Genomic DNA, 27,882 nt, shown 5'->3' with positions numbered 1-27,882 from the left:
CCCCGCCCCCTCGCACTTCCGTGTGCAGCGGCGCGGGAGCGGGAGGCGGCGGCACCCGGATCCCCCGAGCGACCCCCGGCGTCCACCCGTCGTGCCCAGGCCGAGCGGTGCCTCTCCGCCGCCGGGCCCGTCCCAGTCGGGCGAGCACCGACCCCCGACCGCGCGCGGCGGGAGCCGTGCCGGCCCCGGGACCCCAGCGGCCGCGACCCTTGCGCCGGGCCCTTCCCCCGGAGGTGAGTGAGGGCCGGGCCCCGACGACGTGGGACCCGGGCTACCCGGAGGGCGCGCCGCCCCTCCCCCTCCCCGCTTCGGTTCCCGTTTCCGAAACTGAGAAACTGAGCGGCTGCCAGCCCAAGTCCAGCCCCGCGCCGGGACCCGCCGGTGCCTCGGTCTCCACAACAGTCCGTCTGTCCCTCTGTTCTACGGTAGTGGCTGGGGATCTTTTTCGTCTCCTCTCGGCCCCTCTGCCCGCCTGTGTGTCCCCAGATCCTCCAAGCGCCCGCTTATCCCTGGAACCTCTGGTCGGTCCATCTGTCCCCACCCCCTCTGGTCCGCCTCCCTCGTTCGCGATCTGTCCTTCCACGCTCCTCTGGCGCCCATCGCCTCACTTCCACCCCACCTTCCGCCATCCCCTAGATCCTGCCCTCCAGAAGCCGAGCTCTGGGCGCACGCCCGCCGCCCCCTGCCCGTCCTACGCCTCTTCTTTTCCACCCGTCGCGCGGGCCGGGCCTCGATTCCAACCTCTGGGTCCCTGTCTCGTCCGGCCGGCGCGGCGCCGCGCCTCCTCTTTGCTCGATCTCTTCTTTCAGTCCCGGCTGTCTTTCTCCACTGTCCCTCCATCTGTCTCCAGGCTGGGCGTGGCCCCAGTCTCCACCATCCCCCTTCCCACCCCGACCTTCCACTGATCCCAGTCCTCAAACCTGGTCTGAGGATTTGGCTCTAGTGGGGGGATTTCCCTTCTCTGTCACCCACCCTGTTTGTATGAACCCCTTCTTCTGCTGCGTCACCTGGCTATATAGGTATGTTGTGTGTCTGTGTCTACTTGTGTGTTCTTTGTCATTGTGTCTGGAACTTGCCCTGTGTGTCATTTTTCAAACGTATGGCTTGCTCGTGTGTGTTTGTGTGTGTCTCTTTGGTTGCCCTGAGGCTCTGTGTGCCCTTTGCGACTAGATGTGTACTTTGCCTTGGTGTGTGCTTTGTCACTGGACTTCCCTCTATAGGTATGTGTGCCTGTGTGTGTGTATTTGGAGGATGGGGTGTTGCATACTAAGTGTGTGGTGGTGGCCCCATGGTCGTGAACACATTCAAGTTGTTTATTGTGGGGTCCATGCTGTTAGAGCCTGCCCACCAGGCTCATGTGTGAGTGCCAGCCTGTACAAGTGCGCACTCATGTTTTTCCTCCCCGCTGTACCACTGAGCTGCTGTGTCCAGGCTGAGCTGGTTACTGAGGGAGGGGACTGGTCCTCTGGGTTTCCTCCTTCTTGCTGTGGACTGAACTGGGCAGTGGTGGAGAGGCCAGTAGAGGGCAGCTGTGGTGGTGGTGGTGGTGATGGCGGTGCTGTGTGTGTGAATGACAGAGAGAAAGAGAGGCATGTGCGGAGGTGTTTGGAGAGCTGTACCTGGCATAGGGTGGTATGTGGGATCTGTGTGTGACAGAACTGTGACTGGGGTGAGACTGGGGTGTGAGCTGTATGACTGGTGGGACACTCACAGTCTGACTGTATGAAACTGCTAGTATGTGTGCTGGGGAGTAGCTGGGCTTGGGGCTCCCGAGTATGTATGCTGGGGAGTAACTGGGATTGTGGGGAACTGAGAGAGCTTGGGTGTGGGTGTGAATAGCATAAGGGGATGCAACGGTACTTGTCGCCTGTGCCCTGAGGTAAAGGTGCTGGGAGAGAAGGTGAGAGCAGCATATGGGAGGCTGTGAGGATGTGGGGGGGCATCTGCACACTTGAGCCTAGCCCTGGATTCTGGGAAGAGAAGAGGAGGTCTTCATTTCTTACCTTCTTTATTCCCTAAAATTGACAGACAACCAGTGAGAAAATCTTGGGTTTGTAGTATTGTGACTACTGGACTCAGGGAAAACTTGGGCTCCAAAACTCTCTGTACCTATTAAGAACAAGAGACAAGCTAGCTTTCTCACACAGAGTTCCCCTATCTGCAGAATGAAGGTTACTGTGGAGACTAGAGGTCCTGTGTCAGCAGTCCATTAGCACAGCTTTGGTTCCCAGTGAGAGCTTAGCACATTCTAAGTCTTATTTGTATACACTCTTCATTCTTCTAGGAGCTGGGGCTGACAAAACCCAGATGGTCTGCAACCCAATTTCCTACTTGCTGTGTGTCTACTGTTCCTCCATCCCTTTGAACAGACTATTTATTGGGGAGACGACAGCTGACAGAGACCCCACTAGTATTCAGCTCTGTAGCCCACAGGATGCACCCTCCACCCCCACAATCTCAGCAGTAATGTCGGGGGTGATGCGGAGTTGTCACTGCAGGGCACTGACACCATTTAACTGGTGCAGCTAATTGGAGTTTAAATTAAAATTAGAAATAATTTAAAGCACAGACAAAAAGATAAATCCTGAGGGTGCCTCAGCCCCCAGGGAGTGGTGATAGGGATCTTCAGCTGGGGGAAAGCTCTTGTCTGGGGAGGCGGATCTTTCTCCTTTAAGCCAGGAGCCCCAGGGCCCCTTGCTCCCTTTACTATTCCTTCTGGGGTCCCTTGGGCCTCAGCTTTTTCACTTGTGTAATGGGCACAGCGATCATGTGAGAATCACCTGGACAAGGAGGTACAAAACAAGGAACAAAAAATGTCACTACTTCCTTGGCATCGCCAGTTCACTTGAGCTCAATTTGCCTGTGAGTTTAGGTGCAAGAGCTGGCACATCATGTCAGTCAATGAAGCCTTAGGAGATATAGCCTCCCCATTTTAAAGATAAGACAAACTGAGATTCATAGGAGTTGCCCCAGATCACATAGTGGTGATACTGATGGCATCTTAGGTTTCCCAAGCCCATAGGGAAACCTTCCACTGACTGGGGAATTAGAAACAGCTTTCTTGCTATATCTCTAGGCCGCCCCACCAGCCTCAAAATGCCCTGAGTGCTGAGATACCTAGAGAGAGAGAACACAGACTGGACACAGCAGATGTCCAGGAAAGTTGGACCCATTACCTCATTTCATAGAACAATAGCTAAAGCCAAAAAGACTGAGATCTCAGAGCCAGATGAGGCTGGGCCAGCCCTGAGAGCCATGCCAAGACTCCTGATCGATGGGGAGAGCTTGTTTGGTGGCGCCCAGCTCAGCTCTTTTCTCTCATTCCTGCAGGTTTACTAGAAATTGGTCTAGGTGAGGGTGGTGAACCTACTTCTGTCGTGTGTGGTGGTGGCAGCTGCAGGAGCCAAGACTAAAGGAAGGCGGAACTGGGAGCCCCAGTAAGAAGGGTCCTCTTACATAGATGGACTCTGTACAAGGGTAATCTTCCTCCTTGCTCTAATTATGGAATGTGGGCTCCCAGAGGACGCAGCAGTTTGCCCTGTGTTTGAGGGTACGTCCTATGAGGCTTCTCTGCCTGAAACTGGCTACCTGTGCTCAGAAGACTTTGACCTTGGAGCTGAAAAGCCTGGGCCTCTTGTGGTTTGGGGCAAGGAGTGGTGACATTTCACTGTTAGAGAAAAGTGGTGTGTGAGCCAAGCTTTGAATGTGGGTGTCAGCTTTTTCATGGCCCCTTATCCTCTCCTTGTTTTACACAGGGAAGCAGGTCAACCCTGTGTCCCCCATGGGTTGGACTTAGAGCTGGCAATGGGATGAAGTCTCCCAGCTCCTAACACAACTAAACTTTCTTCAATTCCCCTCATCTCCTTAGCGTCTCTGAGGCAGAGGAGGGACTCTACATCCTCCTCTCCAGCCCCAGATTTAGAGTGAGCTGGGTAGTCTCTAAAGGAAGGCCCCTCATAAAGCTAGACTTTCCTTCCTTTGGGGCAATCCTTGTCTCCTTCAATCCCTATTGCAATGAAAACAGCCCATTATGTGTCTAGGACCCAATGAGTGGGTTTATGGGGGGTAATGGGAGAGGTTGCTTAGGGCACCTGGAACCTAGGGAGTAACAGTAGGGAAGGGTGGCAAAGGTTGTCTTTCCTCCAGAAGTTCTGACTGATCAACCGCACTCCCATCCTTACTGGCTGTCAGATACCTACAGATCTGGGGGATGAGTCTTGGTAGGGGTTGGGCTCCCTAAACCTAATTCTAGGGAAAGAAGTGGCTAAGAGGTCAGATCCCTCATTCTGGGACTGAGAGTGAGGGCCAAACAAAGGCAGGGTTTTCATTGGGTCTTCTGTTTATTTAACTTAACCCCAAGTCTAGCGGGGAGGAGGCTGGCTGAGAGCTGATGAATTCAGGAGATTCTACCCTCTGAGCGCAGTTTCAACTCTGAAATTCAATTAATTAGCCTTGGAGCCATCCCACTTTCAACTCTCAGACATCTCCTACCTGGCCAGCACAGACACATATTCTCATGAAGGATACAGAAACTGAGGCTGCACTAAGCCCCCATGCCTGCAGACTCATGAGTGTCCACACATACACCAACCATGTGTACACACATACACAGGTATCCACAGGCACGCTCAAACACACACACAGACAGTCATCTATACACCCAGGTTCCTGTCCTTACTCACCACATTATGCTCATTCTAGATCAGGAAGGGGGGTCCTTAGTCAGAGTCACAGCCAGCCTGCATCTGGCACAAAGGATAAGGTTTGAGGTGTGGCCATGACCACAGGCATTCCAGGAGGCTGGACCTCACTTGGGAGGTGGGCTATGCCCAGGCATTCACCAATTAGCCGGCCTGCCTGGTCTAGGCCACAGCCTGACCAGTTCTTGGCATTGGAGATAGAGGGCATGGGAAAGTGACAGTACTGTTTGTAGCTGTTGTCTGTGATCATAGACCAAGAGGCTTCCAGGCACTAGGGGTCCTATCTGTGCCTGGAAGTGGAGCTGCTGGACTTTGGGAACTGACAAGCTGGCCAGGATACTTCTCTTAAGGCCCTCTGTGTACTTTCTAAAGCCTGGACCCATGGGAGAGGCCTGTCCATCTGAGGCGTTTCCGGAGGCTCACTTCCTCTGTGCTGCCCAGGAAGTGGTTTTAGAGTAGGACTGACCAGTCCTCCGTCTGTGGCTTGCCCCGCCCTGGCCTTCCCTGTGAGGGGAGCGCATCTGGCCAGTGGATTAGGCTGGCTGACCAGGCTCTCCACTGCAAGGGCTGTCAGGTCTTGACAGAAGCTCAAGGAGTGCAGTAACAGGGCTGAGGCCATGAAGTTCCCACCACCCCATTTCCTCCCTTCCTTCAAACCTGTAAGCCAGGCTCAGAGTGTTAACTCTGGCTGTCGTGGCCCTGAGTATGATTGGAAGAAATTGGGCTACATCACTGATTAAGCAGCTCCACGCAGCTGTGTGAATAAACCTGGGAAAGTGGTTTTGATGCCCAGTGCCTCAGTTTCTCCCTCAAAGGAGACACCTTGATGGTGTTTGTGGCAGAAACTGATCTTGTATGCAAAGTAGTTAGTACGGTGTCTGGCACATTGTTAGTACCTAAACTGTAGTTATGTATGGCGCTTAACACACAGTGCATGGTAACTGTTGAAAAACAGCAAGTGTTACTGAGGGATGTGGGTTGTTATTGTCTGTTGGCCTGGCACTGGCCAGTGTTACAGGGCCAGGTGGCTGCAGAGACCGCTGAGAAGTCATCTCCTTCCCCTCCCCTCATTCTGCCTCTAGCAGCAGTGCTGCAGGTGGAGAGGTTCTGGAAGTTCAAAAGGCTCCATGTCTTCTGAGAAGAGGAGCTCCAGGGTAGAGCAGCTGTACCCACACATTGGCCCAGTCCCCTCCTGCTCTTCTCCCCCTCACTCCCTTTCAGAGGGAGAAAATAGATCTCATGACAAATGGATGCAGGGAAGGAAAGGCAGTTGCAGCTGGCTGCTGCCCCCTCAGGCCTCCCCTGGGCCCCTTCCCCTACCCTGGCTCCCTGCAGGACACTGGGCTTGGAGAAGCTGAAGCTGGTGATGAGGGGGTGGATGGTGCTCCCTCCTGCCAGCTTGCCTACACTTTAAACCCCTGGAGTCAGCCTTTGGACTGGGGAAGGGGGCGGACATCTGGAGTTGATGGAAGCTGGGGGGCAGGGGTTGTGGGGGGAGCTGAAAGTCCTCACACCCGTGTATACGCTGGGGGTCTTAGGTGTTGAAGAGTGGTAATGATGGTGGTGTCGCTGACTGGGGCAGGGGGGCTGACAGAGGCCAGGGTTAGGAATGTAAGGGCATCCTGAAGGATTAGAACAAAACTTCCACAAACATCAGACATCTGGCCTCGAATCCTTGCGTGATGTTATTAACTGGTTCTATATTCTTGAGCCAGGGACTAGGCTGCTTTTAATCTCTATCTGTGAATGGGCAAGTGGCCATCTGAGGAGGAGCCAGTGTATATTTTGGGAGAGGGGTATGATGGAACAACAAGTGCAGAGGTCTTGAGTGGGAAGGAACTTGTATGTTCAGGGAACTGAGAGGTACCCCTGTGGCTGCAACAGAGTGGGGAGGGGAGACCATGGGGCAGGTTAGGTAGGCCAGAGAGAGAAGTCTGGGGGAGAATCAAGAGGGAGGGGGAAATACTGAAAACTTGGGGTATGGAAGAAAGGAGGAGGTGACTGCTGAAATCTGCTTTACTATCTTAAAAGGCCATAAAGTCACGGGGCAAGGACTGTGTGGGACAGAACAGGCAGGTGTGGAGGTTGGTGAAGCAATGGAGTCCGATGGGGCAGTGGGAAGAGAGAAGAGAGGGCTTTAGGGTAGACTGCAGAGGCAGGAATGCTAGCATTGCTGGCTAGGGCAGAAGGGGTAGGTGGAAACATACCCTCCCCTTGGCCCCCAGGCCTCTGACCTGAGCAACTGGGTGAGCTGGTGCTGCAAAGAGATGAGGGGGAACATAAGTAGGCCCGGTTTGCACATTTTTGAGCACTTCTAGAGAAGTGATAAGGTTGAGGAGGCAGGTGGGTCCATGAACCTGGAGTCTAGGACACTCTGGACAGAGCGTGGACACCTGAGTGTCAAGATCCAGCATGTAAAGCTGAACCAGAAGGGGAGGGTTTGTCAGGTCATGCTGGGGAAGTCACAGAGGCCCTGCGTACTGGGCCAGGCTGGCTGTCCCTGGAAGATCCCTGCCAAAGGGCCCAGGAGGGCAGGCTTGTGGTAGCTGAGCCACTGTTTTCACAACAACTCCGGAAGCTTTGGATCATGTCTATGGCTGTGTTGGGTAAACAGGCTGAGTGGAGCAGCCAGTCACCAAGGTCCAAGACTGGATCAGATGTCTGCATGGTGTGGGCTGTGGCGCTGGGGGCTGGGCTACCAGCAGGGGTAGGTGAAGAAAGGAGGATAGCCAGGTCTTCCATTATCAAGGCTAGAGAAAGCTTAGAAATCTCCATTGTCAAGGCAGGAAGACGCAGCCTTGAGAGGGATGGCCGGGGACTCAGGCTACCTTGCAGTTCATCTTCTTACCAGAGCAGGAGACCAGAGAAGGGCTGCTGACTGGCTGGAGACAGCCCCTTTGCCACTGGTACAAAGAAGTTTGAAAGTCCTGATGGCTTAGAGACAACTAGAGATGGATGATGGGGCCAGTGGGGAGAGGACCAGGTGTGGGGGTGACAGTGGTGGCTGCTTCAGTACCAGGTTCTAGACTCAGCACTTCCTCTTAGGCAGGGCAGAATCCTGCCCTTTTGGAGAAGAGGATGCCAGGGCACCTTGATCCAGCTTGCAGGGCACTCAGCACTCTGGGGACCCACTCCCAGACTCCTGTTTTCCAGTTCCTCTGTTTGCTGCCTCTTATGGCCTGACTTATCACCTCCCTGCTTTCTGGAATGAATGGCAAAAGCCTTAGGTAGCCATCTCACTTTCTCCCAAACACAAAGATTGTTGTTAACAATCTGGAGACTCTAGGAAGGAACCTCTGTGGGTGCAGAGAGAGGGGTGAGGTGTGGACTCAGGGCCTCTCTGCAGTGGCTGATGGAAGAGCCGTTCCCACTCCTAGGGGCTGCCCCATTACTCTGTGGCTTCTGGTAAACTGCTTTACCTTTGTCAGTTTCTGAACAGTGTATCTAGAGCTCAGTGGAGGCCGTATGTGAGATCTTCCCAGGGCCAGCCCTACCCACACAGATGCAAACCCTTTTCAACACGCCAGGCCGCCAGGCCTGTGGCTGCCACCTGTGACCCCATCCTCATCCTCAGCCTCCACTGACTTCCTCCCAGGCAGGTGGGCAGGGAGGCAAACTTTGTACTTTGCTCTGGGCCTGAGGAACTTTCTCCCCCTCCCTCAGTGCAGATGTCCAGCCTGCCTGACACCAGCTGCCCTACCCCCACCTCCCTCCCACCATTGTGCCCCAAGTATCATTTGAATTTTGCTTGTGCCAGGCCCTAGCCTAGCACGTATGGGTCCTTCTAGACTTGCGTGTTTATCTCTGAGTGGCCCTGGAGTGTCTCTGTGCCCATGTGTTCATGGTACCCTGTTGCATGTGTTCTCTTTGCTGGTGAATGCAAATAGGTTCTAATGTTGTGTGTGGGCCTCAGAGGACTGACACGTGAGAGCCAGTGAATGGAAGTGTTTCTCAGTGTGTCACTGAGTCATCATGGAAATATGTGTGTATCTGTGGCATGTCTCCAGCTGCAAGCAGTGCGCCCCGTATGTAACTGTGTGTTTGGGTTGGTGGGGGTGCCTTAATGTGCACACGTGTGTGGTTATTCTGGGAGAAGCCCTGACGTACCCCTATCCCCACTCTGCATAGAGGCCCCCTTGTCCTCAGTTCTGCCATGAAGGAGCCTTTGTTCCTTCCTCAGGTATCTGGAGCCCTCCCTCTGGCTATGCCTAAGGTGTCCTCATTGTAGGACTGGGCTCCAGACTTGTGTCTGGTGTGGGCTTTGCCCCCAAGGAGGGCCCACCCTACACATGCTGGCAAGGGTGGGTATGCGCCCATGACAGCCAGAGTCCAAGGCCTCTCAGACCTTGCCAGGTGCTCTGACAGCACAGGCCCGTGGCACCCCTGCTCATCCTTCAGTTCACTGTGGCTCACAGGCCCTTCAGCCCCCATTCTACCCCAGCCCCTCTCACTTCTTCCCATTCACTGCCCAAGTGGTATGTGTTTTACCCTCCCCTGTAGTTCTACTTATGTGTCTGTGCCTAGGCAGCCTGTGCATTTCATGGGCCTGGCATGTCTTGTCACTGTGGCTGCTGACTGGAACTGAGGAGGGTTGTGACCCATCTGAGCCTTTGGGATCTAGCTCCCACTTTGTTATGTGCAGAATTATGTCACCACATGGTGGTTTTTTCCCTGAGAGGAAGCCTTACATGATTCACTGATTCTTAGGGTACTGCCATCCCTTTTGCCACTGCAAAAGTTTCACTCATGCTGCCACAACTCTATCTCTGATTCCCATTGGATCTGGTGGGCTGGGTCTGGCAGTGGGGTTGGTGAAAGTGCTCAGGACTGTTAGATGTACAGCTGGGACTGAGAAGACTGAATTAGAGCAGAGACTCCCTCCTCCACCTATAACAGACCCAGGTGCCAAACACCAGCATCGTGTACCTGTGGAGACAAGTGGAGAGCAGCTGGCTTCATGGGGAGTGGGGAAGGCTCTCCCAGGGCTGGCCCTTAGAGCTGTCCGGAAAGGTAAGTGGGAACTTCCTAAGGAAGGTATTCTGACTGAAGGAGCAGCATATGCAAAGACAGGCTTGAAGGGAGGCCTGTGTTCACAGAGTGGCCAGAAGTGAGACTTGAGGGTCCAACTGAGGTGTGGACTTTCTTCAAGCTGGAGCCCAGGTGGTTCCAAGCTGTGGGGAGAATGGTGGGGGAGGAGCCAGGAGTGATCACAGGTGGGCAGGATCACTGGAGAAGGGGAGGAGAGTCCATAGTTGTGGGGCTACATTGTTTCAGGAGGAGGCAAGGAGGAACTCTAGCTGGGAGATGAGCTGCTCTCCTAGGGAAGAGCAGGTGTGAAGAGTAGGCCCTGCTCTGGAACCTGACTCTGACCTGCGGTCACTGCTTTCCTCCTCCCAGGGCAGCTGAGCCTCCCAGGGAGGGCTTAGACTGACTCTGAGGGGTCTTGGAAGGGTCTCCTTAGCACTCCCCTCCCCTACTGCACACCTTCTTGCTGAGTCCATTTCCTGGGTTATGAAACCCCTGTTGCCTCCTTGACTTGCTTCCTTCTGGGAAGGCTGTCTGGGGAGACTAGCTTCCCAGCCAAGGCACACCGCCTGCCTGCCCAGCCCATCAGCTTCTGCCACACCCTGCACCCTTGCTCTGTTGCAACTCTGTCAGGGCTGGTCCAGCTCCCTCCTGCAGATCACACTGCTTCCCTCCCCCTGCCTGCTCCTTCATTCATCCCTCAAGTCCAGTGCAGGCTAGGCCCCAAGATCCTCCCTAGGCAAGATCTGCAACCTTAGGACGGCTTTGGCTCACACCTCTCCCACATTACTTTGCTGCCACTGCCACCGAATCTTGACTGGCAGCTGGCCCTACCTTCCTTGGGGAGGTGGCAGGAGCCAGCCCCCATACCAGGCAGGTATGTGTAGGAGAGAGTTGCCTGGAAGAGTTCATCCCCACTTCCTCAGAGACTGTTAAAGGCCCTAGTAGATCTCTGCTTCCTCTGCTTTACCTCAATCCACCCCCTTTTGTTTCTGAGGGAGCCTCCTTTCATCTTTGCACAAGCTCCCCAGGAGCCTGACTGAGGTGTTTCTCACCCCACTGTAGTTCTCTGCCCAGGGAGCATCACTCTGAGGCCTGTGAGGCAGAATCAAATTCCAGAATCACCTGGGGTGGCGGGGACCAGGCTGGATCTAGGGGCCAGGGGACCCTAAGTGCAGGACCTTGCCCTTGATTTCCCCTCTATTCAGAATGGTGATGGGCATCGGAAGATATTTTGGCATGTTGAGTGTATTTTTCACCTTCAACAAAGTTAGTCATTAAACAAGTTACGCGTGATAGTTGGGGAAAAATTAGAAAATACATTTCCTTTTCCTGCTGGCACCCCTTAGACCATGTCCCCACTCTCCACCCCCACCCACTTTGCTGGAAAGTGCTCACATGCCCAAGTATAGATGGGCAACATGCAAACCCGCCCCCTGCCCTGGGAGCTGTGACCAGCAAGGTCACTATGGTCACTTGGAGGTAAGGCCCCACCTACTGCCTTGGACTGGCTGGGAGCAGGTTTCCATTGTCGGCCGTGAACTGGCCAGCACGGTCTTTCCTTACCCTTGGCTGCTGGTGCTGGGCAGAATGCAAAGCACCCCACATCTCCTAGGGCTGGTACCCAGTGTCATCAAATCTTTCCCAGAGTTTTAGAACTGGAGGCTAGCCCAAGAGGCTGGGACTTTGGGGGTGGGGGGGGGGGGAGGTGTGTGCTATAGCAGTTCAGGGGTCTCTGCCACCTTGCTGTACAGAAAAGAGGGGAGTCCTCAATTTCACAGTGTGAGCAGCCTGGAAGGGGGTGGATGGGTCGGCTGTGGTCACGTTCAGGGTGCCTGTCTCCAGTGCCCTACCTCTCTGTCATTTCCTCTGTCCTCTTGAGTTTGTTTATGTGCACTGTTCTGTGTGTACTGTTCACATTTATGTGTGCACTTCTACCCATTCCCCTCATCTCTTTTTCCTGACATGGTATGCCAGGGTGAATGTGAGCTGCAACATCAGGCAGGCCTAGGCTCAAATCCTCTTCTACAACTTACTGGCTGTCACTTTGGGTAAGACACATAGCCTTTCCTTGTTAACGTGGGGGATAAAGTAAAGTAATGCCATTATAAGGTTAATCTGGTATGTTGTTGGCCTCAGAAAAAAGACCATCCTTCTTATTAAGTGGGGGTGCTGAGATCACACCCAGACGTTTGACTCTGAAACCAGTGCGCTCTGTTCATAGGGCTGCTCCTGCTAGAGGCTGGAGCAGTGGACTGGAGAGGCAGGAGAATAGACACCAGGAACCATAGGCAGCTGGCATCAAGTAACTGGCCCTCACAGAGATGTGGGTCTAACCTCTGCTATCTCCGTGGCCCTCTATAGCAGCCATGTCAGGCTGAGCCAGTGGCCTTCCTTTGGGGCCTGTGGGGCCTATTTGCATGGGGGGGCTATAAATAGTCAGCACACCTTGCTTTTGTGCTGTTTCTTCACCCCCGGGCCTTCTCACAGGTGTTCAGACACTGTGAGTGGGTGAGTATGGCTCCTTTGTGCAGGGAGGATTTGTGTAAAGGAGTTCATACCTCCCTCAGGGTCAAGGGAAGAAATGGAGGGATGGAAGTTGCCAACTTGTGGTGTTTGTCTCACTCCTGGGGTCCAGTGTAACTGGGGGGTGGAAGGGGTGGTGGTAGAACCTGGCCAGGAACTGTGGTGTAGTTTTAGTGTTAGGAAAGCTGGGGCTGGATGACCTGATCCTAGGGTTATGCTAAATTGCCTCAGAGCAGCCCTTACATCCCATTGTCCCCCCTCTTCATGGTGCTGTGGCCTGGCTCTGCAGTTTGGGGCTGGGGCCAGGGTTTGCTGTGGTTGTGGTTTTTCTTCTAGTGGCTTCTAACTGTGAGTATTGGCTGCTCTGGTGTGACATAGAGTTGGAGGGTAGGTCTGATGAGCAGTCTCTGCCCCTCAAGGCTGCCTTTCCTTACCCTCCTGGGACTTCTCTTGACCCTGTCTCCTCCATGCAGCACTGGGGTGATCTCCAAGTACAGCTCCTTCTGGGTGATCTGGGTCATGGAGCCTATGGGCCATCTAGGCTGGCTTCAGAGGGACACAGTGGAGAGGAGGAGCTGCCAGCAAGTGTGTGGCACAGCCGCTGCTCAAGACGGGCAGCTTGGTGTTCTTGGAGAATTGATTTCTTTCCCTGAGAAGGGGGGCCAGTTACCAGGACTGTCTTCCCCAGCTCTTGGAGGGGTGGGACAGATGCAGTATGGGATATGAGTGTATTCTGTGCACTAGGAAGGGAGATGCACAGGTGTGCGGTGAGAGCTGAAAACAAGGTTGACAGTGGTAAGAGGACCCCGTCCTGCGGCCTGTGGTGTGACATGGGTGCTCATCTTAATACATATTTTCATCACTCTGACAACTCTTCCCCAGGGACCAGCAGAATCCCACAGCTATGATTGGTGTCAAGGAAGTTTGGCCACCACTTGCCATGCAGAGCTGCCCTGCCCACTCTCTCCCATGAGCCTGGCCCCTGTAGCATGTTTCTTTGTCCCTGCCAACCTTTCCTCTCACCCGCCCAATCCTGAGAAAGGCCACCAGTACCCCAGCTGCGCTTCAAGGCAGTCCTGCTGGAAGTACGAGGGTGCACTATGTCTGTTGGGGTTGGGCTGTAGGCACGCTGACCAGTGGTAAATGTGCATTGGGCCCTCCTGATCGCTCTGGACCCCCAGGGCACATTCACCCATGTGCATCATCACACACACCTACATGCACCCTCTTGTGTGCTCTTGCTCAGGGGGGAGCTAGCAACAGCTTCCTGCCTACCCAGAGGTCAGAGTTGGGGTGGGAGCTGACCTTAGTTTGGGTAAAGGCTTTGGGAGTCATACTCAGACGTGAGCTTGCAACTGGACTCCCTCCCTTTGAGTTGTAGCCAGGCCCTGGCAGGGGACACGGGGGTCTGCCCCACTTGGCCCCTCCCTTGTACTCTGGCTGTTGGCCTCAGATGACTGGCCGGGCCACTGGGTTGGGCTGTAGGCTGAGGTCAGTGTTTCCTGTGAGCTCATCTGGACAGGGAGCTCCCGGCAGACCTGGTTGCTTCTCCAGCTGCCTTGTGGAGGAGCCTGGGAGCCATTCTGGGGACAAGGCACATATTGAATGAGTGCATATGTGGGTGGGAGAGGGGGTGCATGTCTGCGTCCACCTCCATGTGGCTTATTTCAGGAGGGAGTGAACACATATGCGTATGCCCCTCAGTATACGTTCGTTCAACCTCAGCTACGGAGGCCAGAGCCAGTGTTCCATGCATATGTTTGATGTGCTCGTGTGGATCCACTCATGTGAGTATCCTCCTCCCAGACAACCTGAAAGACCTTCATGGTCATCTGTAGTGATCCTTGATTTGAGGAACTTTGAAGATCGATGAAGTGTGTGACTGACCCGTGTGGTTTAAAAAGCACGTTCAGCAGGGCCCTCTTTGGTGGTGCAATGGGTTGGAACGCAGCACTGCAAACTGGCCACAGCTTAGTGTGAGTTCAATCCCCAGCCCCGGAGGCAAGACCTTTCCTCTCTCACCTGCTGCTCCCCTCAGCAGTGTACTTTGTTGATCTGCCTGTTCTGCTCCCCATTCTGTCTGGTGAATCCTCTCACTGCCCCTGGACCTCTGGCCTGTACCCCAGTTCTGGATGCACAAATCTTTTTTTTAAAAAAAAGCACATTCGGTATGATGTTAATCATAAAATCACTTTTTGCCTGTAATAACAAAGAGCTAGTGTGCAAAGGTAGGCAACCTTTTAGGTGATGAGAGGCATCTGATTTCAAGGGACCTGGATTCAGAGGTCAGATGCACTGACCTGGCAATGAGGGTGGGGAGCATTTTCACTGCCCTGGATTCTGGACACAATAGTGCTTCATTAGTGGAATCCCAGCTTTAGGATCTGAGCTCCTTCATCTTTAAAGTGGGGGTATTCATCTTAATCCTACTTGTCAGTCTGGGTAGAGTGAAAACCAACTCAGAAGGGCTGCAAGGGCAGGAGAAGGTATTATCCTGCCCATCTGGCCGGCAGTGAGGTGCTGGAACCCTGCATATAATAGGTGCTCAGTATATAGGAAGTGTGCAGCAAATTGGATATTAAAGGTGGTGTTGAATGACTTCCCAAATGAATGACTTGGGGGTCACAGACTCATACTTTTCAGGGCCCATGTAGGTTTTGAAGAGTGGCGAGGGGGCCTCTGGCCTTGAGTAGACTGTCAGGATTGCCTGACAAAATGGGCAGCCATCCCAGTGCCAGCCAGCCATTTGTGGGTTGACACAAATCCAAACATTTACAGCTAGAACTAGTGCATTTCAAATACCCCATTGGCCAAACTCAATGCTGTGAGAGCCTCAGGGGAAGTAGGTACTCTGGCATCTTTCATGATTAGTCCTGTCATACTGACCAGCTTCAATCCTCTGTCTAAACAGCCCCGCTACAGAATCCAGCATGGCGCCCTTCCTGCGCATCGCCTTCAACTCCTATGAGATGGGCTCCCTAAAACCTGCAGATGATACCAGCCAGCCGTTCTGTGCTGTGAAGATGAAGGAGGCGCTCAGTACAGGTAGAGCTGAGATTGGGCCCTGGTGAGCCAGCAGCAACCATGAGAATCTGGGCGTAGGGGGAAGCAGTGGAGGGGGCCAGAACACCTGAGGGATCTTTCCTCATGCTTGTCTCTGCCCAGCACAGCTGTGGGTACAGGACAGCAGAAGCTACCAAGTGCCTATAGGACTTCTGCACTGGCCACTTTCCCCAGTAATTTCGATGTGCCCATCCATGCCAGGCCCTGTGTTAGTACTGAGGACATTGCCAGCTCCTGAGCTGATTTGGTTTTTATCGTTATGGGGTTCACTATTGAGGTGGGGGAGCCTGACAACGAGTTATGTGATAGAGAAGCCTTTAGGAAGCTGTCTCAGACCGGAGTCAGAAAGATCTTCCTGGAAGAGGCAGACATTTCATGCCATTCTTTTTAGCTTATCTGCTTACCTGGGTAGGTCCCATCTGAGCTGTCTTTTCCTTCAGGAAGTCCTCCCTGATCCTCAGGCTGGGGCAAGCCACCCAACCCTGGTGGGTGTAGAGCCACTGGCCTCTTCAGTCTCATCATAGCCGTGATTTTTTTTTTTTAAAGATTTATTTATTTATGCATACAGAACTGGGGTACAGGCCAGAGGTGCAGGGGTGGGGAGAGGCTTCACCAGAGACAGAGTGGGAAGCAGAACAGGCAGATCGACAAAGTACACTGCTGAGGGGAGCAGCGGGCGGGTCAGGAGAGGTCTGCCACGCCATGTGGTCTCCTCCGGGGCAGGCGGGAATCGAACTCATGCGGAAGTGGCTTTAGCTTCTCAGTGCAGTGCTTTAACCCACTGCGCCACCAGGGAGGGCCTCATAGCTGTGATTTAATGTTTGTTTAAGGGCTAAATTAGTTCTTGTCTCTAAGAGGACAGGCACCAGGCTTAAGTTCTCTTTTTACCATGTTCCTCTCCTCCAATCCCGTGGCTGGCCGTGGGAGCTCTCAGCTTGTGTTTGCTGAGTGAATGTGTAAAGGAAGGTGGTAAAAAGGAAGTGGGGCTAGAGGAAGAGGGTCACAGGAAGAGGGAACAGCAGGAGCTAAGCCTGGAGCTGGGACCTAGCAAGGTGCTCTAGAGGAGCTCTGGCAGTTGTATGTTCTGGAGTGAGGTGAGCTGGGGAGCAGCACAGTTAGGAAGGCTGCAGAATGGAGACTTGGTCTCAAGGACACTGGGGAGCCACAGTGGGCCCTCAGGAGGGGAGAGATGGGCAGATTCTTTCAGGCTGATGTGGGAAGCCCAGAGAGGGAGGGACAGGAGGCCCTCACCCAACCTTGCTGCCTGGCCCCATTGCAGAGCGTGGGAAGACTCTGGTGCAGAAGAAGCCCACCATGTATCCTGAGTGGAAGTCGACCTTCGATGCCCACATCTACGAGGGCCGGGTCATCCAGATTGTGCTGATGCGGGCAGCTGAGGAGCCAGTGTCCGAGGTCACAGTGGGTGTGTCTGTGCTGGCTGAGCGCTGCAAGAAGAACAACGGCAAGGCTGAATTCTGGGTGAGGGGTGCTCGAGCTGCAGTTCTGTTTGGGTGTGCATGCATACGTGACTGTGTATGCAGCAGCACAGGGGATGAGCACTGCTTTGGGCCACCAGTCCTGCTCTAGGCACTGGTACAGCCTAGCTTCGAATCCCAGCTCTACAGTGAATAAAAGCCCAGCCTTTTAGAGTATATAAGGGTCTGTCTCAGCCCAACATGAGGCACCATGTCCCCCCTCAGAGGCACACTTAGTTGCCAGTTCTTTCTGGAAACTTCAAATATTCCAGGCCCAGGCTGGCATTGGGAAGCAACAGTTAACAGATCTTCATCAGCAAGGAGTAGGAGGAGGTCAAGACTGAGGCCCACCCATTCACATACTGACTCTGAACATGCCTGTGGCAGTATGACCCTAGGACAGAGAACACCCCAGGGTTATCTGTGCCTCCTTCAGCCGAGATGTTCTCCCTGGAAAAGGTTCCGTAGCCAGCCAAAACTCTGGTCAGCCTCCAGTAAGGGTTGCGGGGCTGGACCTGGGGAGAAGCTGACTGAGGACGATATTGACCCCTAGCTAGTCAAGCAGAGCACTTGCTGTGCTCACTATCCAGTCTCCAAAGGGACAATGTCTGTCACCAGGTCTGGGTCCTGGGGATGTGAGGAAACTAGATGAGCTTAGTCCCTGACACAGCCAAGAGGTCAGCAGGATGTGTCAGTGTCTGTGTAGCTGTGTCTCTGTGTGTGTGAAGGGAGCTGGAGGCGTCATTCTAAGAGATCTGTTAAGGGGGCAGCCAGGGGTAGGGGTGGGGAGTTTCCCTTCCCACACTGTTCCCAGGCCATATGGCCAGGTTGGGTGTGGGCTGGATCCTTTCACTTCCCCAAATGTAATAATACCCCTGGGTGGGGGGCGGGGCTCACGGGCGGGTCCCTGCTCACTCTGGGTAGACAGTTGTCTGGCTAGACTACCAGGACTCCCTTGGCCTTAGGGGACCAACCATGGGGGCGGGTTCCCAGGGGGCCTTGGCCTGGGCCCGCCCTCATTGACCCCTACCTCCACACCCCTATAGCTGGACTTGCAACCCCAGGCCAAGGTGTTGATGTCTGTGCAGTATTTCCTGGAAGACATAGGTAAGACCCTTCCTGCCTGGATTGGGATGTACACTTAGAGACCGGAGCCAGGATGGGAGTTTAGGGAGCCACCCTGAGAGGGGTTGCAGGGGGACTGCCCTCCCAGACCCTGGAGTTGGGACTGAGTTCGCCACTCCATGGCCCCAGATTGCAAGCAGTCAATTCGGGGTGAAGAGGAGGCCAAGTTTCCAACAATGAACCGCCGGGGAGCTATCAAACAGGCTAAAATCCACTACATCAAGAACCACGAGTTTATTGCCACCTTCTTCGGGCAGCCCACCTTCTGTTCTGTCTGCAAAGATTTTGTTTGGTGAGATCTGGTTGTACCCACTGACGTGGTGCTGGGGGGCAGTGTTGGGAGTGGTGCCCTCACATGCAAGGTTTACCCCTCCCTCCCTAAGCTTACCCTCTCTGGGATTTGCCTTTCAGGGGTCTCAACAAGCAAGGCTACAAATGCAGGCGTAAGTATCCCCACCGGTCAATTCCTGCACATACATGTGCGCGCATGTGCCCCTGGTGCCCGAGCTCACTCACAGGAAGGCCCGTGCCCCTTTTGTCTGGGTGCAGGGCTCTGTGCTCCCGTGTCAACAGTACTCTGAGCAGTGCGCACTGGGGCGGCTTGCTCTGGCTCATGAACGCCAGTTTGCATATCTCTTCCCGATTCTTCACCTTCAGTGACATCGCTTTGGTAGCCTAAAATAGGCCACAGGGGGCCTTTACACAGAGATCAGCCGGTGCTCTTCCCCCACACTGCACATGTGCTTCTGTTCAGAGGAGGTACATCGGGGTGCACACATGTGACATACTTTCCTCGCTGTGGTGCATGTGTGAGGGGGTGTGCGAAGGTGGTTGTGAGCTCAAGCTCTGGAGCCAGGTTACTTGGATTTGAATCCCAGCTGTAGGGCCTTGGAGCCTCTGTGCTTCAGTTTACTCATCTATAAAATAAGGATAATAGTCACGGGGAAGATCAAATGGTATAAAATATGCAAAGCTGATGTGTTGTAGGCACGTGGTTGGCGTTCTATTTAGAAAGGCTGTTGTCATTATCTCATGTGCTGTGTATGTATGTCTAGGTGTCACAGTGTTGGGCTGTGTCTGTGTACATGTGTGCATGTGTGTGACAGAGAACTCAGGGTCTATTTGCTGTCCTGGGCATGGAAGAAGGAAAGAGGGCCTCCCTGCTTCTAGTTGTCACATACCCAACACTTCTCCCTCACTCTCCAAAGGACTCCTTGGGCTTTCCCTAGTCTCTGCTACCTTCCAGATTGGCCTGTCTTCCCTGCCCCATCCTTTCCAGGCTCCGCCTGCTAGGTCTGGTCCAATGAGAGAAAATGAAAGCTCTGGGCCCAAGGCCTTTGTGGGGCAAGGCTGTGGGCGGTCAGGGAGAACTGTGGCTTTGTATAGAAGGCTGGACTGGGCCAGCGAGCGCCAACTCACAGCCTCTGCCCCTCCCGTTGTCTTCCCATCCCCCTCCTGCCTTTGCCTCCTCAAGAATGCAACGCTGCCATCCATAAGAAATGCATCGACAAGATCATCGGCCGGTGCACCGGCACAGCTACCAACAGCCGGGACACCATAGTGAGGCCCTGGGCCCTGGGGGTCGGGGGGCTTGGTCAGGTGGGGGGGATTTGGGCTCTCCTCACCCCCTTCCTGGGAGGGCTTACCCTTCCTGATTTTCTTAGTTTTGTCCTCTGGCTTGGCTCCTTAGGCCCCTGGGTTTTCCAGCTTCTAGTGAAGCTGTCTTGGGCATCTTGTAGAGAATCAGAGGTTGAGAAAGCTGGCATGTGACCTTTGATTTGTAACCCTCCTTCCCACCCCCTCAGTTCCAGAAAGAACGCTTCAACATCGACATGCCGCACCGCTTCAAGGTTTACAACTACATGAGCCCCACCTTCTGTGACCACTGTGGCAGCCTGCTCTGGGGGCTGGTGAAGCAGGGATTAAAGTGTGAAGGTGCGTGCCCCCAGCTTGGGGTAGTTGTGAGGGTGGGAGGGCCCTCACCAGTGGTGCTCCAAGTAGCTAGTGCTGCCTTTGCCCTCTTGCTTGGGCTTTTCACATGGGTGAAGTTGGGGTGGCTGTCCTCACTGGCATGACTGGCACTACCATTTACCTGCTCTGTAACCACTGGGCAGGTGGTCCCACCTCAGTGTGAGCACAGTGTCCTCAGTGTAAAATGGGATAAGAGTTAAACTAGGACCAGGGCCTCCTTGGTAGCCTAGGGTTAAGTATAAGCGCTATCACCACCACAGCCTGAGTTCGATTCCTGTCCACAGAGCTGACCCACATATGGTACAGCAGACCCCTCTTGTCTTGCCTGTTGCTCCCTTAAGCAGTATATTTCAGTGGATCTGCCTGTTCTGCTCCCTACTCTGTCTGGTGAATCCTCTTACCACCTCCTGCACCTCTAGTCTGCACCCCAGTTCTTCCATGCAACAATTTAAAAAAAAAAAAAAAAAGTAAAGTAGGACCCAAACTCTCTGAGGGGCCTGGGAGCAGAAGGTGTGTAGCCAAGGCCTGCCACAGGCTAGCAGGCAAAGCCTCCCTCACTGACCTGTCTCTTGGCCCCATGCTTCACTAATAGATGAGAAACAAGAGATGCCCCAAGGGAAAGTCACTTGTCTGGGTTGTCCTAGGCGGTCTTCAAAGGGCTTAGAATTAGGCCGCTTATGTTCTACTTTCCTTTTCTTCTTAAATAATGAAAGGTTTGGAGAAGCTCTTGATGTCTGTGAATCCACAGATTCTTTTTTTTTTTTTTTTTTTTTTTTCTTAAAACAAGGGAAACTCAGTAGATCCACCAAAGCCTTTTTTTTCTTTTGCTCTGTAAAACCCTCCCTGCCCTTGGAGCATGCTGGCTGCCCAGCTGGCCTTGCTGGATGGGGCCCTGATGGCCTGCCTCTTCTTCACCCCAGACTGCGGCATGAATGTGCATCACAAGTGCCAGAAGAAGGTGGCTAACCTCTGTGGCATCAACCAGAAGCTCTTGGCTGAGGCTTTGACCCAAGTCAGCCAGGTGTGCAGGCATGTGGGAGCCCCAAATGGAGGACAGCAGGGTTGGGGTGGGAGGTGTCTGTCAGGGCTCACACCCCTCCTGGTGTGAAACCATACCAGGGAATCCACAGTGGGGGACATTTAGATCTAAGACCCCTCTTCTGGAAAATCTAGTTCAAGAATGAGGTAGCAACTTACTCTCATGAGAAATGGGATATTCAAGTCATTCTTTACTTGAGGGTGAACCTGAGAACCACAAGCTTAGAACCTTGGGACTAAAAGTATGTGGGAGGGGGGGGGGCTTGAGGGATGCCACTAAGCTTAGAGTCAATCACAAATGAAGGTAATATAAATAAAAGTCTTTTGATTAAATGGTAGGGAAGTTGATATTCAATTTATGAAACTTCCCTTTCAAATCAGTGCCTTCGAGATCACCAAGTGTCCTGTACTCCTGGAAGTGTGTGTATGCATGTACACTGCTTGGGAGTGGGAGGTGTCCCAGACTGTCCCCCATGGGTGTTGGGGTAGAATTATGGAGGTGAGAATCCTCCAGGTCTGGGAGTTCTGACAGTGATATGACCAACTGTCTTCTACCCCAACCTCCTCCAGAAATCCTTCCGAAAGGAATCAGAGTCAGAGCCTGTTGGAGTCTACCAGAATTTTGAGAAGAAACCAGGAATCTCTGGAGATGATGGCCCAGGTAAAGCTGGGCCCATTTTTTCCCAGGAAAGTCCCTACTCCCCACCAAGGTCCAGGGTGGGGCTCTCGCCTCCCTCTGCTGTTGAGTGAGACCTAAGAGAATACACCTCTCCTCGAGAAGGGGGCCGCTTCTCTCTCAGCCTCCCTAGCCCAACTCCTTTGGGCCTCAAGAGAAGGGAATTGGCAGACAGAGTCCTGAGCCCTAAGCCCTAAGCACCATCTCTGCAGACAGCACAACCTACGGCAAGATCTGGGAGGGCAGCACCAAGTGTACCATCGACAACTTCATTTTCCACAAGGTCCTGGGCAAAGGCAGCTTTGGAAAGGTGAGGGGGTGCCTGGCCCTGGGATAGGCCCAGGAAACCCAGGGGCCTTTGCCTCCCAACTTACCTGGCTTCTTCCTGTTTGGGTGCAGAGGCTGGGAGTCAGGTGGTGGGTCTGTGGTACCCTGACCTTTGGCTGGCCCTCCTTTGCTTAGCGTTCTCATCTGCTGGCAGGTGCTACTGGCAGAGCTCAAGAACAAAAAGGAGTTCTTCGCTATCAAAGCCCTCAAGAAGGATGTGGTTCTGATCGATGATGATGTGGAATGCACCATGGTGGAGAAGCGGGTGCTGGCACTCGCCTGGGAGAATCCCTTTCTCACCCACCTCTTCTGCACTTTCCAGACCAAGGTGCCCAGCCTTCCACAGTAATTGCCCTCAGTTCCCCAGGCAGGGCCACATCTCCTATTTAGGCTCCCTAGGGAGTGCATGGTCTCCCTCCTCAAACCATTTAAGGCAAGGCTGTGTCCCCCTCCTCAGTCATTACGGGGCAGAGTCATTCTCCTTCCTCATCCCCAGGACAGAGATGTCCCTGCTTCCTATTGGGGCTTGTCCCTGGTGGTCATCCTTTTGCCTCTGCTCCCACCCCAGGAACATCTGTTCTTTGTGATGGAGTTTCTCAACGGCGGGGACCTGATGTTCCACATCCAAGACAAAGGCCGCTTTGAGTTGTACCGTGCCACGTACGTGAGGCCCTGTCAGTCTGCCTTTTCCTTTCTTCTCTCTCCCTGGGCTGCACCTGGGGATGGGAAGATTCAAGGTTGCCTAGGCCATCCCCACCAAATGGGGTGGTGGGCTCTGACTGGGAGCATGGTACTGACATGCCCGGTCCTGTGCCCTTCTTGGGCCCCAGCCAGGGCAGACACCCAGGTGGTAATCCTGCATGACAGACATAGGAGCCTGGTGTGCACCCCTGCTGGGTGTGTGAATGTGCATGTGTGTGTCTGCATATATACTTATGTCTCTTTGGAGCTTTTCTTTCCTGATTGCCTTCTCTGGCTTGGCTGCCGATCCCCACTTGCCTGACGCAAGATATGCTTGATCAGAACCAGGTTGTCCGTGGAGTTATTTACAGTATTTCCTACCCCTGGGGTGGGGGTGAGGGCCCAGGGAGAAGCAGGGACTGGTGAGCAGAAATCCCAGAATGCTTTGTCTCTCTTTTATCCAGGTTTTATGCGGCCGAAATAGTCTGTGGACTGCAGTTTCTACACAGCAAAGGGATAATTTACAGGTGTGGGGGCTGGGAGCTGGGGATTTAGAAGGGGAAGCCCCAACCCTGTATATCCTCCACAATGCTCTGAGTGAGGCCTGGCCCGCCAAGCTGTGGCCTCATCTCGCCTTGGAGTCAGCCTTTAGTTGGGAACTTGCCTAAACCTCCTACTCCATTGCTAGAATTCCTTGTAGTCCCTCAGCTGAGGCTGGCACAGCTCCAAGGCTAGGAACTTGCTGCTCATACTCAGTGCCATTGGCAGGAACTGACTGGTTCCCGCTGACTGGTACAGTGTCTGCCTTCCTTGAAGCCATCTGAGCATCTAATCTTCTGCTCACACCCCTAGGGCAGTGGTGTCCCCTGTTTCCACAAATTCTCATCCAATAAATGATCGTCCCTTTCCACAGTGGATTACTATGCATCCATTAAAAAATTGGGCCACACTCTTGTTACTGAGGTGGGACGTTGCCGAGTGAAAAACCAATCCATGGGACAGTGCATACTGAATATGAGCATTCAGGTTCAGGATGTGATGCGCATTGTAATGTGCTTGTCCATGCCTAGAATCACGCCAGGGCCACTGAGATCATGAAATATGGACTTTGCACTATTTATCTTTTTAGTATTTATTCCAAGTGTTTAAATTATCAAGCCAGACATATGTAACTACATGAAAGCCGACATGGTCCTTGCCCTTGTGGAATCAAGCAAATCTGAGCCCTGGGGCCATTTGGCCCACTGGCCAGCTGGCTCACCCTGAACACATTTAACCACTCTGAGCATCACTTGGGATTCAGGAAGTAGGATGGTGTGTCCAGCATGAAGCACATAGCATGTACCTTACTGGGCTTGGTTTCAACACCTCTTTCCCATCCTTTTCTTCATGTTTGTGACCTCTTGGGGAGAGTTCTACGCATATAGAATTGAAAATGGGGCCATGGAGGTGGAGGAAATGACGGGGTTGACCCCTGATGACTCCTTTTCCAATCCCCTCCCCTCAGGGATCTCAAGCTGGATAATGTGATGCTGGACCGGAATGGCCACATCAAGATCGCTGACTTTGGGATGTGCAAAGAGAACATAATTGGGGATAATCAGGCCAGCACCTTCTGTGGCACCCCTGACTACATAGCCCCTGAGGTGAGCAGGTATCCCCCATCTACCAGCCGGTTCGGTCACCTTGTCTAGACAAGAAGAGGCCAGGGAGGCTTTATAAGGACAGTGATGTCCAAGCCAAAGCCAGGAGGACCAGGAGGCCTGCCCAGGGCTCATGCTTGCCCCTCTCAATTCTACACCCCTTCTCCTACCCTAGATCCTGCAGGGTCTGAAGTACTCGTTCTCTGTGGACTGGTGGTCCTTCGGAGTCCTCCTCTACGAGATGCTTATTGGCCAGTCCCCGTTCCATGGGGATGACGAGGATGAACTCTTCGAGTCCATCCGTGTGGACACACCACATTACCCCCGCTGGATCACCAAGGAATCCAAGGACATTCTGGAGAAGGTGGGAGACCCAGGGGTGACTGCTGGGGCAGGGACAACAGACATTGGGTCTCGGGAATGCCAGGAGTTCCCTGTCCCTGAAATAACAGCCTCACTGATGCTCCAGCCCTAACATATTGGGGGCATTGCTTTCTTGCCTCATTTCCAGGAGCAAGAACAAGGTACTCTCTCAGTATCCTACACCAGCATGGCATGGTAAAAGGATGAGGAGACAGGCAGATCTGAGGATAATTCTGAGTCTGTCTCCTTGTCTGCAAAATGGAGGTTATGTGAGAACTTGCCTCATAGAGCTGGTGGGAAGAAAACATAAGTGTGACACTCAGGTCTGTGCCAAACAGAAAGCAAACACTATATAAATGGCCAGCTGTGAACTTATTCCCTAGGCCCATAGGCAGAGTCCAGGCAGCCCTGTGCTGTGACCTTTTATCTCAGGGGACATGGGAGCACAGCAAGCATGCGAGGATGCCCTTAGCTGTGCCACTAGACTGACCTTGACTTGCCTTGACACTTTGGGCCTGCTTGGGGCTTGCTGAAGCTCTGATTTCCCACAGCCCTCGGGTGCTAATTGGGGCCCCTGTTGGCTTGCAGCTGCTTGAAAGGGATCCATCCAAGAGGCTGGGAGTGATAGGCAGAATCAAAGCCCACCCCTTCTTCAAGACCATTAACTGGACTCTGCTGGAGAAATGTGCAGTGGAGCCACCCTTCAAACCCAAAGTGGTACGTGAGCCTGTTCCTCTGGGGGCTACCCACTGTCTGCTATCCCCCACTGTCCTCTGGCATGCCTCTCCCCATGTCATTTATATACTTTCCTTTCATCCTTCTCCTAGCACACCTGATTCCCTGACCTATTAGCGCATTCAGTCACAGACTGCCTTGTGTGCTCACCATTTCTCTCCTTTAGTCAAGCAAAAAACATTGTTGACTATGGACCCAGCCATTCTTTCACATACACATTGCCTGTTTTACGCAAAGGGTTGCTTCAGGTATCAGAGTTAGGGCCTCATTCCCTTGCTCCATCTATCCACCCACTCCACTTTTCAGTGAATGTGGGAATTGCTGAATCCCTGTATGTGCAGAGCACTGTGCAGGGCTCCAGAGCTGGAGGAGCCTCAGATAGTTGGGAAGGTAAGAGGCTTGCCCTCTGATGGTCACTTATACGTTATAAGACAGCAGTGTGAGAGATGTCACAAGGCCAACATGATCCGTTAGCCTTGGGAAGATCAGTCTGCAGGAGCCTGGAGGGTGGGTCTTAGAAGTGGCATGTGGTCAAGGAAATCAGGGCAGGCAGAGGGCAACCGGGAGGCTCTCCAGATAGAGGAGGGATAACACAATGGCCCAGAATTGCAGAGACCACGGAGGGGCCATCAGGAGAGCAGAAGCAGGCTGGACTGCGTGTCTTTTCTGACAACAGTTCTTCACTCCCACTCCTGTTCTTTGCTTCCCCTCCTCTGTCAGCACACCCTGTTCTCAGGGCTCCACATTTATGCCTTGAGGCAGTCGCGCTTCCCTACACCAGGGATCGAAAACCTGGGCTGGGTATGTCATATTTCCAGTCTCTGGCGTTTGACACAAAGAGGGACAGAGTTATTTTATTTATTTAGGCACACAAGATTTGGGGTGTAGGCTGGAGGTAGGGGTTGGTGGTATGAGAGGATTCTCCAGAGACAAAGTGGGGAAATAGAACAGGCAGACTGAAATACACTGCTGAGGGGAGCAACAGGTGAGTCAGGAGAAGTCTGCTGCACTATGTGGGTCACCTCCCTGGCCGGGATTGAACTTAATGCTGCAGTGGCTGGAGATAGCTTGATACTACTGAGACTCAACCCCTTGCATCACCAGGGAGGCCCCAGAAATCTTTATTTTTATGTCATATTACCTAATTTTTAAAGACAGCCTCAAGATCCATGTGCTAGTCCAAATAATTATACCTGTGAGCCTAGTTTGACCCTCAGGCTACCAGCTTGAGGCCTCTCTCTGTTACCATGTCATTGTATCCTTAAAAGACTTTTTCTTTGAATAACCCAATAGTAAATATTTTGGGGTTTGCAAGCCAAGCTGCCTCGAAATAGTGCTTGCTACATGATGTGTCAATGAATGTGTCAGGCTGTGTACTAATAAAACTTCATGCAGGGATACATTAAAATTTCATTTAATTTTTAATATTATGAAATATTCTCTCTTTTCTTAAACATTAAATATGTAAAAGTCTTAATTTTAAGTCTCAGAAAAATGAAATAGAAAAGTGAAATTCATTCTTAGCTATTGGGATCTACAAAAACCAGGTAGCCAGTAGGCTTTGGCCCATGAGCTGTGGATGCCAGAACCCCTCAGGAAGATGCCCGATTTTCCTTTCAAGTCCTGCTCTCTTCCTTCACCTCCTTGGGGAAATAGCATTGTGCTTCTAGCTGGGGCTGTTCTCAGTCTGTAGGGAGAAACTCCACTTTCTGCTCTTACTTACTAAGGAAGGTTCTGACCCTGCCCAGCCCAACAGGCATTCTGTCTCTGGGGGAAGATCCCTGGAAAACGCAGGAGCCTTCTCAGGAAGGCCACCCCTTGAATTCACTCACCTACCCCTGCCCTCCACCCACAGAAGTCCCCTGGAGACTACAGCAACTTCGACCAGGACTTCCTGAATGAGAAGCCACGCCTTTCCTACAGTGACAAGAACCTCATCGACTCCATGGACCAAGCAGCATTTAAAGGCTTCTCCTTTGTGAACCCCAAATTTGAGGGGCTCCTGGAAAAGTGAGGTATGCTAACCAGAGAGCTTGGGCCAGCCAGTATGGACATGACCTGCCCACCTACCTGGGGCAGAGCAGGCTGGGCTCCCCCTTCATCGACACCTGCTCACCCCCAACGATAAGCAACTTGTGTGACTGTCGTGATTTCTGCTGCTGCCCCTTCCTTTGCCCCCAGAGGACTCTCAACTTGTCTGGCTGGGCTTTTATGGTACTTCTCTGTGAACTGTGTGTGAACTGTGTTGCTTTTCCTCTGCCCTCAGAGAGAAATTGTACATTCTGTGTTTCATTACTTGAATGTAGTTATCTATTGAAAAAAATATATGTATATATATATATATGTGCATGTATATATATATATATATACACACACATATGTAATAGGCTGTATATATTACTCAAAAAACATGGGGGGTGCTGGTGATGTGTTGACCTTTTTAAAAAATTATATATATATATATATATATATATACACACACACACACACACACACACACACACACAAACATATATATATATATATATATGTAT

General features: G+C 52.9%; 1 protein-coding gene across 2 annotated transcripts; it reads left to right on the top strand.

The window, feature by feature from the left end:
* Positions 1-24: 24 nt before the first annotated feature.
* On the top strand, positions 25-27,818 carry PRKCD (protein kinase C, delta). Of its 2 annotated transcripts, none has more exons than XM_012720459.1 (18): positions 25-233; positions 15,163-15,296; positions 16,594-16,793; positions 17,836-17,896; positions 18,044-18,206; positions 18,326-18,357; positions 19,389-19,474; positions 19,720-19,849; positions 20,806-20,906; positions 21,494-21,584; positions 21,812-21,909; positions 22,081-22,254; positions 22,495-22,586; positions 23,072-23,134; positions 24,115-24,253; positions 24,426-24,614; positions 25,202-25,330; positions 27,204-27,818. In XM_012720459.1, the coding sequence occupies exons 2-18, from the start codon at positions 15,182-15,184 to the stop codon at positions 27,360-27,362; spliced, it is 2,022 nt and encodes a 673-aa protein (XP_012575913.1). In that variant the 5' UTR covers positions 25-233; positions 15,163-15,181; the 3' UTR covers positions 27,363-27,818. The 2 variants fall into 2 exon arrangements, with proteins under 2 accessions (XP_012575913.1, XP_012575914.1); XM_012720460.1 differs by lacking the exon at positions 25-233 and adding an exon at positions 674-1,019.
* Positions 27,819-27,882: the final 64 nt, after the last annotated feature.

The sequence above is a fragment of the Condylura cristata genome, unplaced genomic scaffold (genome assembly GCF_000260355.1).
Source record: "Condylura cristata isolate star-nosed mole 26May11 unplaced genomic scaffold, ConCri1.0 scaffold00004, whole genome shotgun sequence".
NCBI lineage: Eukaryota > Metazoa > Chordata > Mammalia > Eulipotyphla > Talpidae > Condylura > Condylura cristata.
This window is presented reverse-complemented; position numbering and strand designations above follow the sequence as displayed.

Excerpts from the sequence above, each read along its gene's own strand:
- PRKCD (XM_012720460.1), top strand. The coding sequence starts at position 982 with ATGAACCCCTTCTTCTGCTGCGTCACCTGGCTATATAG. Across the intron at positions 21,585-21,811 it reads CTCTGGAGATGATGGCCCAG|ACAGCACAACCTACGGCAAG; the intron begins GTAAAGCTGGGC and ends CCATCTCTGCAG. Across the intron at positions 24,615-25,201 it reads CCAAGGACATTCTGGAGAAG|CTGCTTGAAAGGGATCCATC; the intron begins GTGGGAGACCCA and ends GTTGGCTTGCAG.